General features: G+C 41.7%; 1 protein-coding gene across 1 annotated transcript in view; it reads left to right on the forward strand.

Annotated features, from left to right (window-relative positions):
- SPECC1L (sperm antigen with calponin homology and coiled-coil domains 1 like) overlaps positions 1 to 8,468 on the forward strand; it is a 62,630-nt gene extending 54,162 nt beyond the window's left edge. Inside the window, exon 16 of the mRNA XM_056504344.1 lies at positions 1,301 to 8,468. Within this exon, the coding sequence (XP_056360319.1) occupies positions 1,301 to 1,390 (90 nt within the window). The 3' untranslated portion in view covers positions 1,391 to 8,468. The remainder of the gene's footprint in view (positions 1 to 1,300) is intronic.
- The last annotated feature ends 7,685 nt before the right edge of the window (positions 8,469 to 16,153 follow it).

Raw genomic sequence — 16,153 nt, forward strand, 5'->3', positions numbered from 1 at the left:
GTAGTGTGAGAGTTGAGATTTGCCTATTAAGTTTACACTTTTAATTTATCATCATAACAAATAGTTGCAAGGTTTTTTCAGTGATTGTTTAAAAGTTGTCTTACACAAATTTTAGGGTGAAAGAATTAGCTTTCAGTAGTAGAGTGTTTACTAGAACAGGAGTATTTCTGAAGGTGTGGAATTGGGAGTATCCCAAACCCTTGTGAGTGATCACAAAAACTCAGCTGAAATGGCCATTATCAGAAATGAGATTTAAGTGATACTTTTGCAGCCTAAATTCTAACAAAGCTACCATAGTTAGCAACAACAGTACAACAGAGTTTTTAAAAATAACACTTTCCTTGATCCTTATCAGTGCTTTTACCCCCCAGCATTGTGTTTGCTGACAATGGCAGTGCAACTCCTGGGCTTTCATACTTTGACTTTGGCACTGATTTGAGACATGGAAGTTTCTTACCAAGTGCTGATGTAAGAATGAGATCGTGGAAAATAACTGCAGAAATTCCTGCATAATTCAGCCTTAGTCCAAATGGTTGCTGTCTGCCCTTCCTTTTTGTGATGTACTTCATTACAGATACTCTGAACAGGCAAATTGAGTGGAATTCAGTCTAAATTGTATCCATCTTAAGAAGTTAGTATCTCTTTACATACCTACATGCACACTGTGTGTGATGTGTAGGTTTGGGGATTTTTTTCTCATCCATATTTACATGAGTGAGGGGTTAAGAAAGGTGCTGTATATAAACAGGAGTGGAATGTAAGTAGAAATTATTCATTCTCTGAAGAAGATGTTCAGCTAAAAGAACTCACAACTTCTTTTTTGAGTTCAGGAGATTTCTGCATCCAAAGCTTTCAAACAGAGCCTTACAGTAAACAGGAATTACTAGGAACAACATGACACTGTTTTGCCTTGTAGATGTGCTGAAGAGGGTAGATGGGAGTCAATTATTTATTGATGCTTAACTGGATGGGAATTTTGAATTTTAATGAATATCTGGGCCTTGATTCTGTGGCTCACAGTCTGACTATTGTACCAGCTGTGCTCAGTGGGGGACAGCTTGAGCATGCACAGAATCAGGCATTTCAATCTTAAGTCAACAAAAGAACCATCTATAGATATGCTGTTCATTACATCTTGTAAGTAATACCAAGATATATGGAAGAAAACAGAGCTTTCTTCATCAGTGCTTTAAATTGTGGAAACCTGACAGATTCACCATTCCCAGGAATGTGTGGAAACAGTGCCACATTCTCTCAGGGTTTTCATTCCTGATTTTGACCAATGTGTTTTCTGTGACAGGACATCAATGAAATGGTGAGAACTGAGCGTCCAGACTGGCAGAATGTCATGCTGTATGTTACAGCAATTTACAAATACTTTGAAACCTGAACCCTAATCATTCGACAGATCCATGGGATGCAATCAACATGAGCTACCAGATGGAAATCTTACTGAAATGCTAATCCCCATTTCACTGAAAACTGGCAACATTTGAGTCCCCTCAAACTTCAGTGACACTACCTTGGATTGCCTCAGATAGCTTCAGCTACTAAGCATGGAAACAACTATTTAAATGCAAGAACTTGTTGCCACAGTGCTTGGAATAACCCAAGTTGTTAAGCTATTCAGATTAATTATGTAGCCTAAAGAGCCTGAACTACTTCTGTGCTGCCTCTCCAGTCAGACTGCCTGAAACTTTCTTTGCTGGGAGAGTGAGGTGAATGCTTCCTCTGGCTTATAGGAGACTGAATGTACAGATAAAGCTTTGAGAAGGAAAAGGATTACATGGCATCATATTACTGAACTTTCTGTAGCATCCTGATTCTCTGAATATTCTACCCACAGCATATGGTAGTCCAATGCAGTAGAGTTCCTAATGGTAACTTAGTTATTGCCTATACAGCTATTTTCCATCCTTTAAAATGTGCACAATATTCCAAGAAAACAAGCTTTGATTCCATAATGACAAATTGAGGGGAAAAGTGCTCTTGATACCTCGAAAAATCTGGCACAGAAGAAGACTTCATTCTAAAGCTTCATTTATAAGCCTACCTCTGTCACAGTGATGTGGCTTTCATCTTTATCTTATGGATTGTAAAGACTAGCACATGCAGCTCCTGCCTTTCAGGGTATGCTACACTTCAAGGAATCTGTGCAAAGTCCCTGTGCTTCCACTCTAACAGAAATGAATCAGTGATCACCCCTTGTCTGGCTTGTTCTTTGCTCTCTTCCTCCTTTGCCTGTGCAGCACACACAGCCACCCTGGGCTTTCCTCTACAGCAATATGAGCACACGTTGTGGGTATGTGTGGCAGGAGTTTGGAACTGGGATAGCATTTCTTCTGCAGAGAAGAGACTCTTAATAAGATGTAATAATGAAGTAGTTTGTCTCCAAATCCAACTTTGCCATGTTTTCTGTGTGTTTTTCATTGGTCTTGCACATCCTCATCTGAGTGACAGAAGGTGAGATGTCTCTGGGAAGGACTATGGAGGAACTGATGTAATGTGTGTACACCCAGCAGTCTCAAATATTGTGTGGAAGTGACTCACTGTCACAAGGAAGGAATTGAGAAACTTTAGTCTGCTCAACTATTTTTTTTTTTTTTTTTTTTTTCCTGAAAATGTACCTGAATTCATTTAGCAGCTCTTGGGCAGAAGAGTTTAAGTGCCTTAGTGATCATTGAGTTGATCTGTCCTGGCACTTCAGGCCTGCTGTGGAATGTTAATGGCTCCCAAGGTTTCATGGCTCCATTTGTCACCAGCTGTGTGTTGTCATCTTGTTTGTCAAATCGAGGGGAGACTTCACTCCCTCACTGCTTCTGCCTCTTGCTTTTCTGAGCACTTACAGCAGTTCAGCCACGGAACATCTCATTAATATTAAGCAGAAGCTGACTTGAGCAGTGATTCTGTAACAGCTGCTATTTATAAGCACAGGCTCTTTCAGCAGTAACCCCACTGTAAAGAAAATAAATCTGTTCTATGGTGCTCTTACGACTGTTAAGGACAGTTTGAATGTCATAGATGTTAACCCAGTGAATGCAACTGTGCTTGGCATCTGTGAAACTCCTTCATGGTATAAAAGCACAGATTTAACTCAAAAGTATTGCCAAATCCCAAACCTTATCATCTGAAGAACATAGCCCGTGTGAAGAGTAATAATTCAGCATGTCTCTAGCACAGTATAAGAATACACATTTACACTGATATGTGCCTGTGAGAATGGTGGAACTTTGCAAAATAACTACTTCACCTGTGCTGAGGGCCCTTGGAGAAGTTTTCAGAGCAGAATTGTCTCAAACATTCTTACAGCTCTTTAGAACTAGAAGTAGAGACCCTCAGATTGTGAATTGGTGCATTTGAAGAGCCAATGTAACCTAAAGACAATTGTTGCAAGAGAAGTTTCAAGGGGTAGATCTTCATTAACAGATTTTAATAAAAGTCTGAAATACATTTTCCTCTCCTCTATATTTCTTCAATTTTTTTTACTTCATTACTTTCAATAAGAATAGTCTTAGTGGAAATACACATTATTGCTGTCTTGCTTTCTATCTCCTATTATTAAATTCCAGATTTTACCAATCAGTGTTTAAAAAACCCTTCTGTTTATCCTCTGAACAGAAATCCTTATCTATGATTGTCTTATTCATTGCCTTAGAGTTAAAAAAAATATTTTTCTAATGAAATGGGTGGCATTTCTGGATCTAAATTCACTCATGACCTGTTTTCGTGAGGTAATTCAAGCTTTGAGCTGATTTTTTTTTTTCTATCCAATGGTCATCTTCATTTTACCTGGAATGTTGTCAGAGTCCTTAAATGCAATAACCCTGAGAGTGTAACCATTTTGCAAAGGAGAAATCACATTTGCCAGATCCTTTCTGTTAAAAACATGAGCTGCTGGTCTTCAGAAAGGAGGAGAGAGAAAAGCTAGCAGGAATTAAAGCAGGAATCTTGTTATGAACTTCAGAGCTCTGTAAACTTCTTCTTGGTGTGATCTGTCTGATAAAACTCTGTGAATCCAGCCCCAGAACCCTGGGCTACATGAAGAGGTTTTTGTGTCCTGATGTGTCTGAGCCTTTACCTGTGAGGTGCTGCACAGCTGTGAGTGGAAGGGATGAAGCAATGGAAGATCCAAAGCAAACACAATGCCCTGCTGCACTCTACAGTTCTTTTCTGAAGGTTCAAACCACATCCAGTTGTTCAAGATGAAAAATAGCAGTAGCCCTTCTGGATGTGGGATAAATACTCTGTTGTATTTGGTTTCTGTTCATAGGTAATCCTGAAACAGCCTGTTTTTTTGTTCATGTGAAGTGCAAGTTTATGCTGATTTATTTTCCTTTAAATGCAGAAGATATTTCTGAATGTACTGAAAATATGTTGTGATCCATTTATATTTTACTATGTGCCTTGCAAATGCTCTAGAATATCAGGGTTACTCATGGCCAGCTGCAGAAGGGAGCTGTGGGACATCCTGATGCAGGTTCAGCTGTGCCATCCTCCTGTGGATGGAAACACTTCCATAGGTGTTACACTTAATTTGGTTTTCACCTGGTTTTCTTTAATCCAGTTGGATTTGGCTGTCTGTTTAAATAGAAACACTAATTTAGTATCTCCAGTGTGAATCTCTGGCCCTCACAAAAAAAACTCTTATTCCCATGCCTCTGAAAAACTGAGGGAAATTTTCACTTTTAAATTTGTGTTTGTAGATAGTTTATCCAGAAGATAGTATATAATTATGACATATTCTGATTTAAAGGTAGATTTTTGTCTCTTTTGCATAGAACATATTCTTCAAGTTACATGTAGTGTTTCTGATAATTTTTGTCTCAAATTTTCTGCAATATTTCCACTGTTTGTGTTTTTCTGTGGAGTCCATCATCATGTCTTAGAAGGCCCTTAATTTGCCAGAGCTAAATGAACTCTGCTTTAATTTATTGGTGTAAACTCCTGTTAATGTCCCTGGCAGCAGTGGAGCCCTGGTTTTGGGTGCATGAGGGGAAATCAATTGGAACCCTCCTGAATGGTGCAGTCCATGGTTTGAGCTGCTGAGGATCTGCCTTGTGAGTTGTGTAGCTGTGACACTGGAGTCTCATTTCTCCTGCTGGTCTCAGTGTTAAGTTCTTAGCTATTTTTTCAGACTTTGGGGTTCTTCTGCATTACCAGAAGATTGCTTCCACTCAATTCTATTTCTGTACATATTTGACCCAGGGCACAATTTTTATTGCAGCTTAGTTTTAACCAAGATTATTTGGGAAGCTGGAGATTTGGAGAACTTGTGGGTGTTTTTCTTCCTGGCTGTGCCTGGGACCCTGCCTGGTGTTCAGGTGGTGAGTGACAGTCCCTTCCAAAGGCTGAAGTGATGCACTTAGACCTTTAAACACCTTTAAACTGTGTTCTGTGACTCCTGGTGACTTCACTTCTTGTTTGCCTCTCACAACTAACACAGCCCCAAGCAGGAGCTCCTGAGCTCCTTCTGGGGAGGAATTCAGCTGTACATCTTCATGCTACTGTTTGCCTGTTGTGGGTTGAAGTGGTCTAGAAAGAAGACCTTAAAAATAGTCATGTTCATGTATGGACTGAGTTAGCTGTAGAGTTTGTTTGTGGTCCTTCCCTTGACTGGGTAAATATTTATTTCTGTTTGATTTTTATGTTCTGCTGAGCTCTATTTCTGCAGTTCCTTTCTTTAAGCTGCCATTAGTGTATCCCTTTCTTTGAGCTAATATTAGCCAGTTTGAGAAATTACTTGGTGAGAAGTGCTATTAAAGTGTCTTTGTCAGCCACAAGTGCTGGACATGCCATTGTGCTTTCCCAAGTTAGTGTGTGCTGACTGGCAAAACACAGACATCTCTTAATACATTTAATTGTCCCTGTTTAGCAAGGTATCTTTAATGGTGTTTCTGCTTTCATGGGAGAGTGGCTGGATGGGTTTTAAATTACTGTGTGGCTTGCTGTGTCCCTCCTTCAGCTAAGGTTCTTCTGTTGTGTTCCCTGATTTTAGAATCAGTCTTGTAGTACACTCTATAATTATCTAACCCGAGATGTTAAGCATCTGAAATATGTAGCAAGTATGCTGTGGATAATTAATGCAAAATAACTTAAAAGGTCGAGGTTTGTACAGTTCTGATTTCTGTTAATTGATACAAGTCTTTTTTTCTTTATGGTTTTGCTACACTTGCCAGTTATTTGCATGCCACACCCTTGAACTCGTTGTGACAAGCCACTGCCCTGATCTCCTTGAGCTCATTCATTCTGTGATATTAGAATTATTTCCTCCCAATGAAACTTCAGTAAAACCTATGAGCACCAGATGACTTCCTTCCAAGTGACATTAGCTTTTGCTTGGAATATTCCTTACCCAAAGGCCACAGAGTTGCACAGAAAGTTCCCATCAGTCCAGCAGGGCTTGGGGATGCAGAGCAGTAGGGCAAACTTCTGGCAGAATATTACAGCAGCCTGATGCAATTAATCTGGTTTCATTTTAATCCCCTATTTTCAGGGGGTTTCAGTTTAAGCAAAGTCATTTACTGAAAGCTGAAATGTGGCCTGTTAGGTCTCCACTGGGAAGTATGCTTCTGTTTAATAATATTTTTATGAGATTGTATTTATGGAAATGGAAAGGAAAATGTCATAAAGCTAGTTTTTTTGCACTTTTCTAAGGCTTTTGTATTTTGCATAGTGCTAGAATATGAGGAAGTTGCTTGGGGAAGTCAAGGCTTGGAACCTGCTCTGCCCAGCACAGCAGTGTATGATGTGCATTTTCACCCTAGTGAGCCATGTACTATTTTAATTGCATGTAACTGGTGTATTTATGTGGTGGGGAGGGAGCCCAGCAGACATTTCCTGCTGCACAGGAGCCATTGGCAGTCCCAGTTCACAGCTCATGACTGACCTGTGCTGACTGTGGACTGCACTTGCAATAATGGAATAGTCCATTTTTCATTCTGAACTCTTTCAACAAATGGGGAGAAAGGGGCTCTTGATTTTTGTTGTTGTTTTGGGTTTGTTTTGTTTGTTTTGTTTGTTTGGTGGGGTGTTTTGTGGGGTTTTTGTTGTGGTTTGGTTTGATTTGGGGGTTTTTGTGTGTTTTTGTTTTTGGGGGTTTTTTTGGGGGGGAGGTTGTTCCATTGTTGAAATGTCTCTGGAGGTTTTTAATGGTTTCCAGTTATTGCATATGTTCAGTTAGGATGGTTACTTGGAAATCAGTTCAGCTAGGAGGGCACAAATACATGTAACACTCTCAAGTCTTTAATCCTTGTAACTTACAACATTTCAGTTTGATAGAAACTTTTGATTTTCTGTGTATTGTAAGGTTAATTTTTCTGTCTATAAGTAGCACTTTTATTTGTATCTGAAGGGTTTTTTTAACAGAAATGTGTATTTCCTGTATATTATCTAATGGGAAGAAAGTATAACACTACTAGTAAACAAGGCATAGACTAGTTTGCCTCCAGACTGTAAGTTCACTTTAGGTCAGTAATGATCAAGAGTTGTTCAGTGTATCTGAAATAAATCAGTGATCCCTGGACAAACCCAAACTCCTGATCAAACCCAGAAGGGCATTAATTGGTACCCTGCACCTCTTGGATGAGGGTGCTTCCTATTCAGGTGTGAGGTGGGAATTTTGGACTTGGTGAAAGAACAGAATTTTACCAATGCCTCAATCTGGCTTCACAGCATTATACTGGATAAAGACTAACCTTGTTTGAGATGACACTGCAGCCAGTAATATCTCCTGAATAGCTAATTTAAAGCTCACTTTCCATGGTCTTTAAGGATGATACAAAACCCAGTGATTCTAAAAGCTCTTCTGATGCATCCAGCTTTTCTAGTTTGTATTGGTTTTACTCTCCCTTGAAACACAGCTGTTGTGTGTCAGTCTGTGTATGGGTTTAGAAATTCTTCTAAACAAGTGCAAGTACTTTGTTTTTTTCCAGAACCCTTTTGAATAGTTTACACACATCTTACATGGAGAGAGGCTTTGCAGAAATGTGCAGATGTAGCCACATGCACATGTATGAATGTGTGTGTGCAGATCTGTCCCCTGCAGGTTCTGAGGAACATGGAAAGTGTTTCAACAAGTGCTTGTGTCTGAACACTTGGGCTGGTGTATTAGTGTATATATTTAAATGGCAAAGAGAAAAAACCATTTTGTTTGCTTCTGGTTAGAGTGGAGAAATAGAGCTTTTTGAGGAAAATTTGAATGAGTATTCCAATTGTATTTCACCCTGTTGCTGGTTTGAAAGGTACAAGTTGGTAATGATTGGAACTTGAGAAGTCAGCCAGCCTATGTTAAGCTCAACCTTTTGGAGGACCCAATATGCTTTCAGTTTGCAAGGACCACTAAAGACCTGGGCATTTCCTTTCTCCATAATGTATTCTGTATGAGTATTTAGTATGTATGCCTTCAATTTGCCAATGTTGCCATGTCTTCTTCTTAATTATTCATGAAATAAAGGTTGCAAATAGCAGAATGTGTGTTTGTTTTCTTGGGTGAAGGCTGCAGAAGGGGCTGTGCTCACTCTGCTGCTGGCACTGCTTTTTCAGGAGTGTTGCAGGAAGCAGTGGTGGAGGTGAGGAGTGTGTGCCAAGGGCTTGTGTGCACACAACCTGGGGATTTCTTTGGAAATCAGCTCTCTTGGGATACCAGCAGCCTCTACAGGATCTACCCCCAAAGGGTTTTGAGTGATAAGACAGTGAATACCCAGGTAAGAGGGATATTTTAAAGGCATCTCTTAGCCTGTATTGTTCTAGAGAAGGAAATTGCAGAGAAAATGTTCAGTTTAGCAACTTCTGCAACATTGCAGGATGAGAATTACTTACATGTTACTTACCCAACCCAAGTAAGGCAATTGTGTGCTCACTCCCTCTCTGTCTCTAAAGGAGTTGGACTGGAAAGAGGTTGGGGACTTTATCTCTAGAACAGGCCAAACTATTTAAAGCAGAAGCCTAAACATAATTTTTTCAGGTGAAAATAGAGCTTAAAGTATCTTAAATCTGGTTTGGTCTCAAATTATCCTGGATGGTAAGTGTTTTCAAATGCTGGTTTGGAGCTTTAAATGCTCTGGAATAAATTTCAAATGCTCTGGAATAAACTGGATTCAGAGGTTTGGATTGAGCTGCTAATTATTGTAAATATTGTTCTGAAAGACACTGGCTAGTATAGGTATTTTAATTCCACCCTTTTTTTTTTTTTTTTTTTTTTTGAGATTTTGTGTGGTGTTTTCTGACTGCTCATCAATTCAGAAAAGCCTTTGTCTCAGTCATTTTATTCTGCAAGAAAGTGTCTTGTTTCTCCTTTCTTGAGGTGAAATATTCTCCCTTAGAACTCCTTGCAGTCCTTCCTGCAGTGTCTGGAGCTGCTGGAGGTGTGGTTTGAGAACATGACTGATTTAAGAAAACATTTTAGTTCTTAAAATGGATTTATATCCTGTTTTTAAGCCTGGATCTTCAGTTTCCATACTTCTTTTGCAAATAAATGTTTCAGAAGTGCAGTGTAGACTCATGTCAGAAAACAGATGTTTTTCTTTTCTGTAGCAAGCACGTGGCAGCACCATGGGAGGGGTTTGTCCATGTGCAGTGGGATCTGGAGGGCAGGACATGGCCAGGCCTGAGGATGCTGAAACTGCAGGCTCTGCACAGGCTGTAGAGCTGCAACTTTTCTGTTCCATATCCACTGAAATAATATTCCCTCACTAGAGTATTTTCATGGATTGCCTTCCAAGCTGTCACATGTTAAAAATGTAAAACTAGCTCCATCAGCATGTCTAAGTTGAATATAATAAAATTGGTTCATTAATTTTTAAGATCTTACTGTAAATGAAGAGCTGCAGCTGTATGGAATAGTAAAATAAATACCTCAGAAGCAACAGCAACATAATATTCCACTGTATTAGATCACAAAAGCTGATATGGAGTCATGGTTTTTCTGCAGTTAAATTCTGTGGAGGAGCTAAGTTAGCAATGCAGAACTGCTGAAATTGTGCTAAAGGCTTTCACAACTGCTTTGATGGACAGCAGAGACTTGGGTTAAATCTTGTCTGTGGCAGAGATCAGAGGGGCTCATGAAGATGTGCTTTATTACCACACAGAATTACTTTAGGGGAGACCCTTATCCTTGAAAGTTAACTCCTTTCTTAACTTTCCTTTTAAAAAGGAAGCTATTTACAGCCAGCAGCTACTGGCAGAACTTAAAAAACAATCAGAAAGGGAGCTGAATTCTGTGCCCCTCTCAGCTCCCTCATCAGTGCTTTGTCTCTTGTTTTTTCAGCACTGTCTTTCCTTGAGCCCAGCACTGCACATTGAGATATTCTCATATCACAAGCTGCTTTTCTTTTTCATTCTCAGTACTAAAGGCTGAGTGAATTCTCCTTTGAATTTGCTGGTAAAGTTGTGATGACCCTGGGAAGCTCCAGTCCCTTCTCTATGAATTCCTGCTTGGTGCTGCAGCCCAGCACCTTGAATGGGCAATTTGGCCAATTAGTGTCTCTGTTCCTGGCAGCTCAAGATTAGAAGAGCATTTATGTCTAATTAAATATTTTTATTAGTTTCATTTCTATTAGAAGAGTTCATTTGAAACTTCTCCCATGCAAGTCCTTTGTTCAGAAAAAAAATTTGCCTATGAATTTTTAAAGAAGCAGATGAGAAACTGTTGCTACCAATTCTAATCCAGGCTAAGGTTTTTGTGAATCTTTGTCTGATATTTCCTGTGTCACCATTGTTTAACCCTTTTTGTAGAACTGAATTTCTGTCTGTGAAATGCCCTCTTTGAAAAATATGATGTTGACTTTTCTTAAATGGTCGTTGTCCTTCAGGATTTTCAGTTCTTTGAAACCTTCTTAATCTCATTATGAAAATAGGGTTGGACACAGTGTTGTCTCATCACAGTATTTTTGCTCCTAGACATCTGCATTGATTCTATAGTGTGGGGCACTATTTGTGCTTCTCTCCAGGGCTGTGCAAAGCTCACTCCCTTGTTTATGTCCTTTTCTTAAACCATTTTGGGCTCTTTCCTCACGCCAAGAGCCTTAAAGTTAAGCTCTTAAAAATGAAAGAAACTTGAGAAGGAGACATAACAGTCTGGAGACAACTTCACTGAGCTGTTGACAATATCATATTTTTCAAAAATAAATATCCCATAGAGCACCAAAATGCCACTGTGTTGAGTTAAGGCTGTGTCTCCTTGGGGCCACTCAGAGTCCATGGGCTGCACTGGGCATAGCCAGGGCTGGCTGCAAAATCACAGCTTTGTATTGTCAGCTCTGCAGCTCAGGAGCTGCCAAGAATCCCCCTGCCCACCCCAAAACGACTGCTCTGAGAAATTAATACAGCTGGACTTTGGTCTGGGCAGAGACAGAATGTAAAAGGAAGGTTTGGGGCTGCTCTGCTCTTGGCCAGAGGTGCAGCTGGCATTGAAATGGGGTGCTAAAACATGAGCTCAGCTCTATAAACCTCTGAAGCTGTGTCATTTTGCACCAACATTTCCAGCACACCCTATCCCCTAGCAGGGTCAGCAGCTACTTTTTGTCTGCAGTTTGGGTTGTGACAAAGCTGGGTTATGCACAATGTGTATTTTGTCAAGTAAAGTAAGATTTGTCCTCTCATTGCTCCTCAAAATAAAATGAGAATAGTTCAAGTGAAGGAGAATCAAGTGACTTCTGCTGGGCCTTTCAACTCCAACAGTTCATTTATTGTGTAAAGGTAAGTTATATTTTAGCTGTTGCTCTGCAGCTCCCACATGATGATTCATGCTACCAGTTTTTCTTCTATTAATAGTTTACAGAGAGTGCTTAAATTTAGATTGAATTCCATCTCATAGTCTGTCATGCTGAATAGCATTGGGAGAAATAAAGCCACAGTCTGTTTGGGCAGTGCCTTTTATGGAGAGTGGCCAATTCCTGACATGGAATTACTGAAAATCCTTCCTTGGTTCCCAACCCAGACTGGATTCACACTGTGTTGGGGATATGGTTTGCATTTCCCTGTGAGGGCAAGTCCTACCTTGACTTCATCTTCTTTACCTTTGGTGAAAGCTGAACTCCTCCAGTGCTGGATTTGAACAGTTTGTGCAAAAAGGCTTCAGTCTCTGATACAGGAGTGTCCTTCATTATGATTTTAGCCATGGGCATTGCCAACACCATTCTGCATGTGTAACTCTGTTAAAGGAGACACTCCAGAAAAACCAAGCTTTTCCCAATGCTGATTTGTTCAACATTAAATATTTGATAGCATTTAAAAATGTGAGTTAAATAAAAACATATATACAAACACTCATACAGATTTTTATTTATATATATATCTTTGTCTTTTATGTTGAATGATTTGCTGGTGTATCCAGAGGACCTTGATTAACTGTGCCCTCATTCATTCTTTTAGACTAACACAGGTGTCTTTCATTGTTTTGAGGGGATTCAGGCAGTGTTTGTGGGAATGTACAAGTCAGAACACACCATTTTAAATGTTTGACAACATTGAATGTGTGTGCTAATGCAATACTCAGTTTGATGTTCTTGGCAAAATATGCATCCCTTAAATGTCATTTTGCATGTATTCAATAATTCAGTCTGGTTAGAAAAATTTCAAGACAGAGAAGAGCCTCAAAACTGATAAAGCATGTAAACAGAAATAATTTTTCTGTTTAAAATAAGATTAATTCTCCCAGATTCTGTCCTAGGCAAATTGATCATTTTCAGTCTTCCACATGGAAGCCTCAGTACCTGGGAATGGTTTTGTGCTTCCCAGGCTGTGTTTGGTTGTGAGTCTGTGCTGTGTCCCAGGCATCCCTGACCTGCCCAGGTGTCACTCCTGCAGTGCCATGGAGGAGAAGGTGAATTTCTCATGAGGTCTGGGGTGTGAGGTCTTTATTTGCTTTGCTCTCACCTTTTTGAAGGAAGCATTTCAAGGGTTGTTCTACACAGGATTTCTAGTGTTCACTGCTTGAGCTGAGTTGCTAAGTCTGAGGAGTGCAAACACTCTTATCACTACTTTTCAGCTGCCCAAAACTCAGGAGTTTTGGCTTGTTCAGTGAGACAGTGCAGATGTTACTGCAGCTCTGCTTTCCAGGAATGAGAAAGCCTTTCTTGGCTCTACATGGGAGAACCAGAAAATTTAATTTCTGTCCTTGCAGTCCTGGACTCCTTTCAGCTCAGAGGCAGCTCTGAGCAGGTGGCAGTACCTTGCCATGGCTGTGGGGGCTGCTGGAAGCTGTTTTGTCTCCAGGAGGTTTCAGCCTGTCTCTTCATGTCATCCCTTCTCAGCCTGTGCCTGGGCACTGCAGTCACAGTAATGCTGCTTTATTCTCCTCAGAGACCAGGGGAAGTTGCAGTCTCTGGTGCTGCCACCCCTGCATTTCTAATGAAAAACAAAGAGAATATATCAAAGCTGTTTGTATTCCTTACTGTCAATTTACTGTCATTGGCCACTGCTAAGGGAGGGCATAAGTGGAAATAACCAGAGGTAAGGACAGGGCACATGGAATATGCACAAGAATTACGGTCTGATACTTGACAGGAACAATGGCATAGAACCACTAGAAAACCAATTAATTTTTGGAAGAAAGGTAACAGATCTATTCAGATCTTATTAGAGTAATGGAAGTTATCCAATCCAACTGCTGAATAGGACATAAAACAGCAGCTGCTCATTATAAACACAGTTACTTGTGCAGAAGTGAGAAATGAGCATGCAGAAGACGTAGAGGGTCTGGCTGAGTTGCTCTGGGAGATGTTAATACTGGTTTTAAGAGCTCCCAGCTGCACAGATAAAATCAGCAGGTGACAATGGGGATCTGATATCCCATCCAAACTGGAATGGCCAGTGAGGGAAGGAACCACTGGCTTGGTGCTTCTGGTGTCAGAACACTTTTATGGGAGGAAAGTAATTTCTAAGAAGCTTTAGAAGCTGGTCAGGGAGCCATTATCAGCCAGTTCTATGAAAGTACTTGAACATTTGCTTTGGATCTTCTATGACTTGCTGATTTTAAAGAAGATTTATGTAGTCTACATCAAATGCTGTTAAAATTGGTTAGCTGCAAAAATCAAAGAGTTGCAACTGGGAAAAGAAACACCCAGTGATGCATTTCTGGGGTCCTTCAAAGGTGGATGGTGATGAACATCTGTGACTTGGGAAGCTTGTAAGGTGACCTATTGAGGATGGGATTGTTGGAATAAACCAGTTTGGCAGTTCAGAGAAGGGGGTTGACTGCAACAGCTTTGGGTTTAATGTATTCAGGAACAAAATAATATTTAGAAACTGCATCCCTGCTCCTTAAAAGTATTTTGACTTCCAGCTTTCATTGATTTCAGTGGGAGAGAGTAATCTGGATGGCTTTGAGGATCTGGGCTAAAGAGAGAGGCAGCATCTGCAGCACAGGAGACACTGCCCTGGGAAGGGGCAGCACCGAGCAGATGCAGCAGAGCCTGGCAGGCAGCTGGTTCTGACTTACCCTTCTAGTTCAAAAACAATTGCCCAGCATAAAATTTCATGGAATATCAACTAGGAGTGGGAAAATACCATCTCTTGTACAGGGCAGATGTGAGGCCATTACATGAACAGCATCCCGTTTCTAGTGTCAGCAATTTTTAAAAAAGCTCTGGTAAACATCATGTAGGCAGGTGGCATTTCTAAATCTATCACTTATGCAGCATGTTTTGATGAGGCTCCTGGTTTTCTCATCTCCCACCTTTGCTTTTTCTCTTGACTTGCCTAGTCAGTGTATGTGTTCCTTAAAATCATTTCATGTTACTGTGTGGTAAATTACTCCAGCTTTTTCTGTAACTTCCTGGGAAAAAATTACTTTTTTTCCTCCCCAGAGGATTCCCATTGTGTTTGGAGCAGCCTTCACTGTGCTCTGTAGTTCCAGCTGTGTGGCTGAGCCAGCCCATGGACCATGGTGAGAGTGCAGGGGAGGGCAGCTCAGGTGCCAGCTGCTGCTGCCAGGGCTGAATTTTTAATACTTAGATGCTCTTAGATTTTGAGGTTGGCACTGAAGGGGCTGGTGCCAGTTCTGCTCCTTCTTTCCTGCTGGAAATGTAGGAAATGTAAAGCATCACTCGTGCTGCTGCTGCCAGGGAAGGCAGGGTGAGCCGTGCTGGGTGTCAGCGCTGTGGGAATGCTCTTGGAGTGGGGAATCCTGGAATAAAACCTCTCTGCATGGCACAAGCACCCGACCTGTGGCAGTCCCTGCACACACGGGCCTGGGCTGGCTGTCCCCTGTCACAGCTGGGACCTGCCATGGAGTTGGTGGGAATTGTGGAGTCACGCTGGTGGTTTTTCCTGTTTGCAATGTCCACCCAATAGGAACACATAGATCACTTACTTGCTAAGAGATAAATTTGAAAAATTGAAGTTAAAAAGCTTAGAAGATGCCCACAAAGACCAATGGGATCGAATTCTCGAGAGGTTCTGTCGCTGTTTCAAGATTGCTGCGAGCAGGAGCCGGCTGGGGACAGCAGCCCCAGGGGCAGCGCCGCAGGAAATGTGCTGCGGGCTGGGGGACCCACAGCCGCCTGCCCGCCGGGAGTGTGAATCTGCTCTCAAAGAGGCAATATCCCCGCAGAGAGCTCTGCAGGGTGGTGCTGCACAGGCTCCTTTCCGTAGGTGGTAGTGGCAGCTGGGAAGAGAAGAGAGTAAAGTTCTCTGTGTGCGCAGCCTGGCCCGGTGCCCCCAGCCCCGTGTGGTGCAGCTGCAGCCTTCCACTCGCTGGGTGGGTTCTCCAGCCTGGAGAGATGCTTAAAATAATGTAGTGAGAAAGCCCTCCTCTCCTCTCCTCCCCTCTGCCCTCTCCCCTCTCCTTTTCCCTTCCGTTTTCCCTCTCCTCTCCTTTCCTCTCCTTTCTTTCCTCCTTTCATTGTATGCAGATCAAGCCCAGTCAAAGCCCGCTGCTGTCACTGGCAGGTCCCTCACCACAATCGAGGACTCTCAAGTAAGTGCCCTCCCTCTCCGCTCCAGCCCCGCGCGGGGATGCTGCTCGGGGCTGCGCGTGTTGGCACCGAGCCCAGGTAAAGCTGCGGGGCCGCCGGGCGCCCATCCCATCCCATCCCATCCCATCCCATCCCATCCCATCCCATCCCATCCCATCCCATCCCATCCCATCCCATCCCATCCGGGTGCGGGGCTGGGAGCGGGAGCCGTTCCCGTGGCCGCGCGTCCCGGTGCGTTC

Source organism: Oenanthe melanoleuca, chromosome 15, assembly GCF_029582105.1.
Source record: "Oenanthe melanoleuca isolate GR-GAL-2019-014 chromosome 15, OMel1.0, whole genome shotgun sequence".
Lineage (NCBI taxonomy): Eukaryota > Metazoa > Chordata > Aves > Passeriformes > Muscicapidae > Oenanthe > Oenanthe melanoleuca.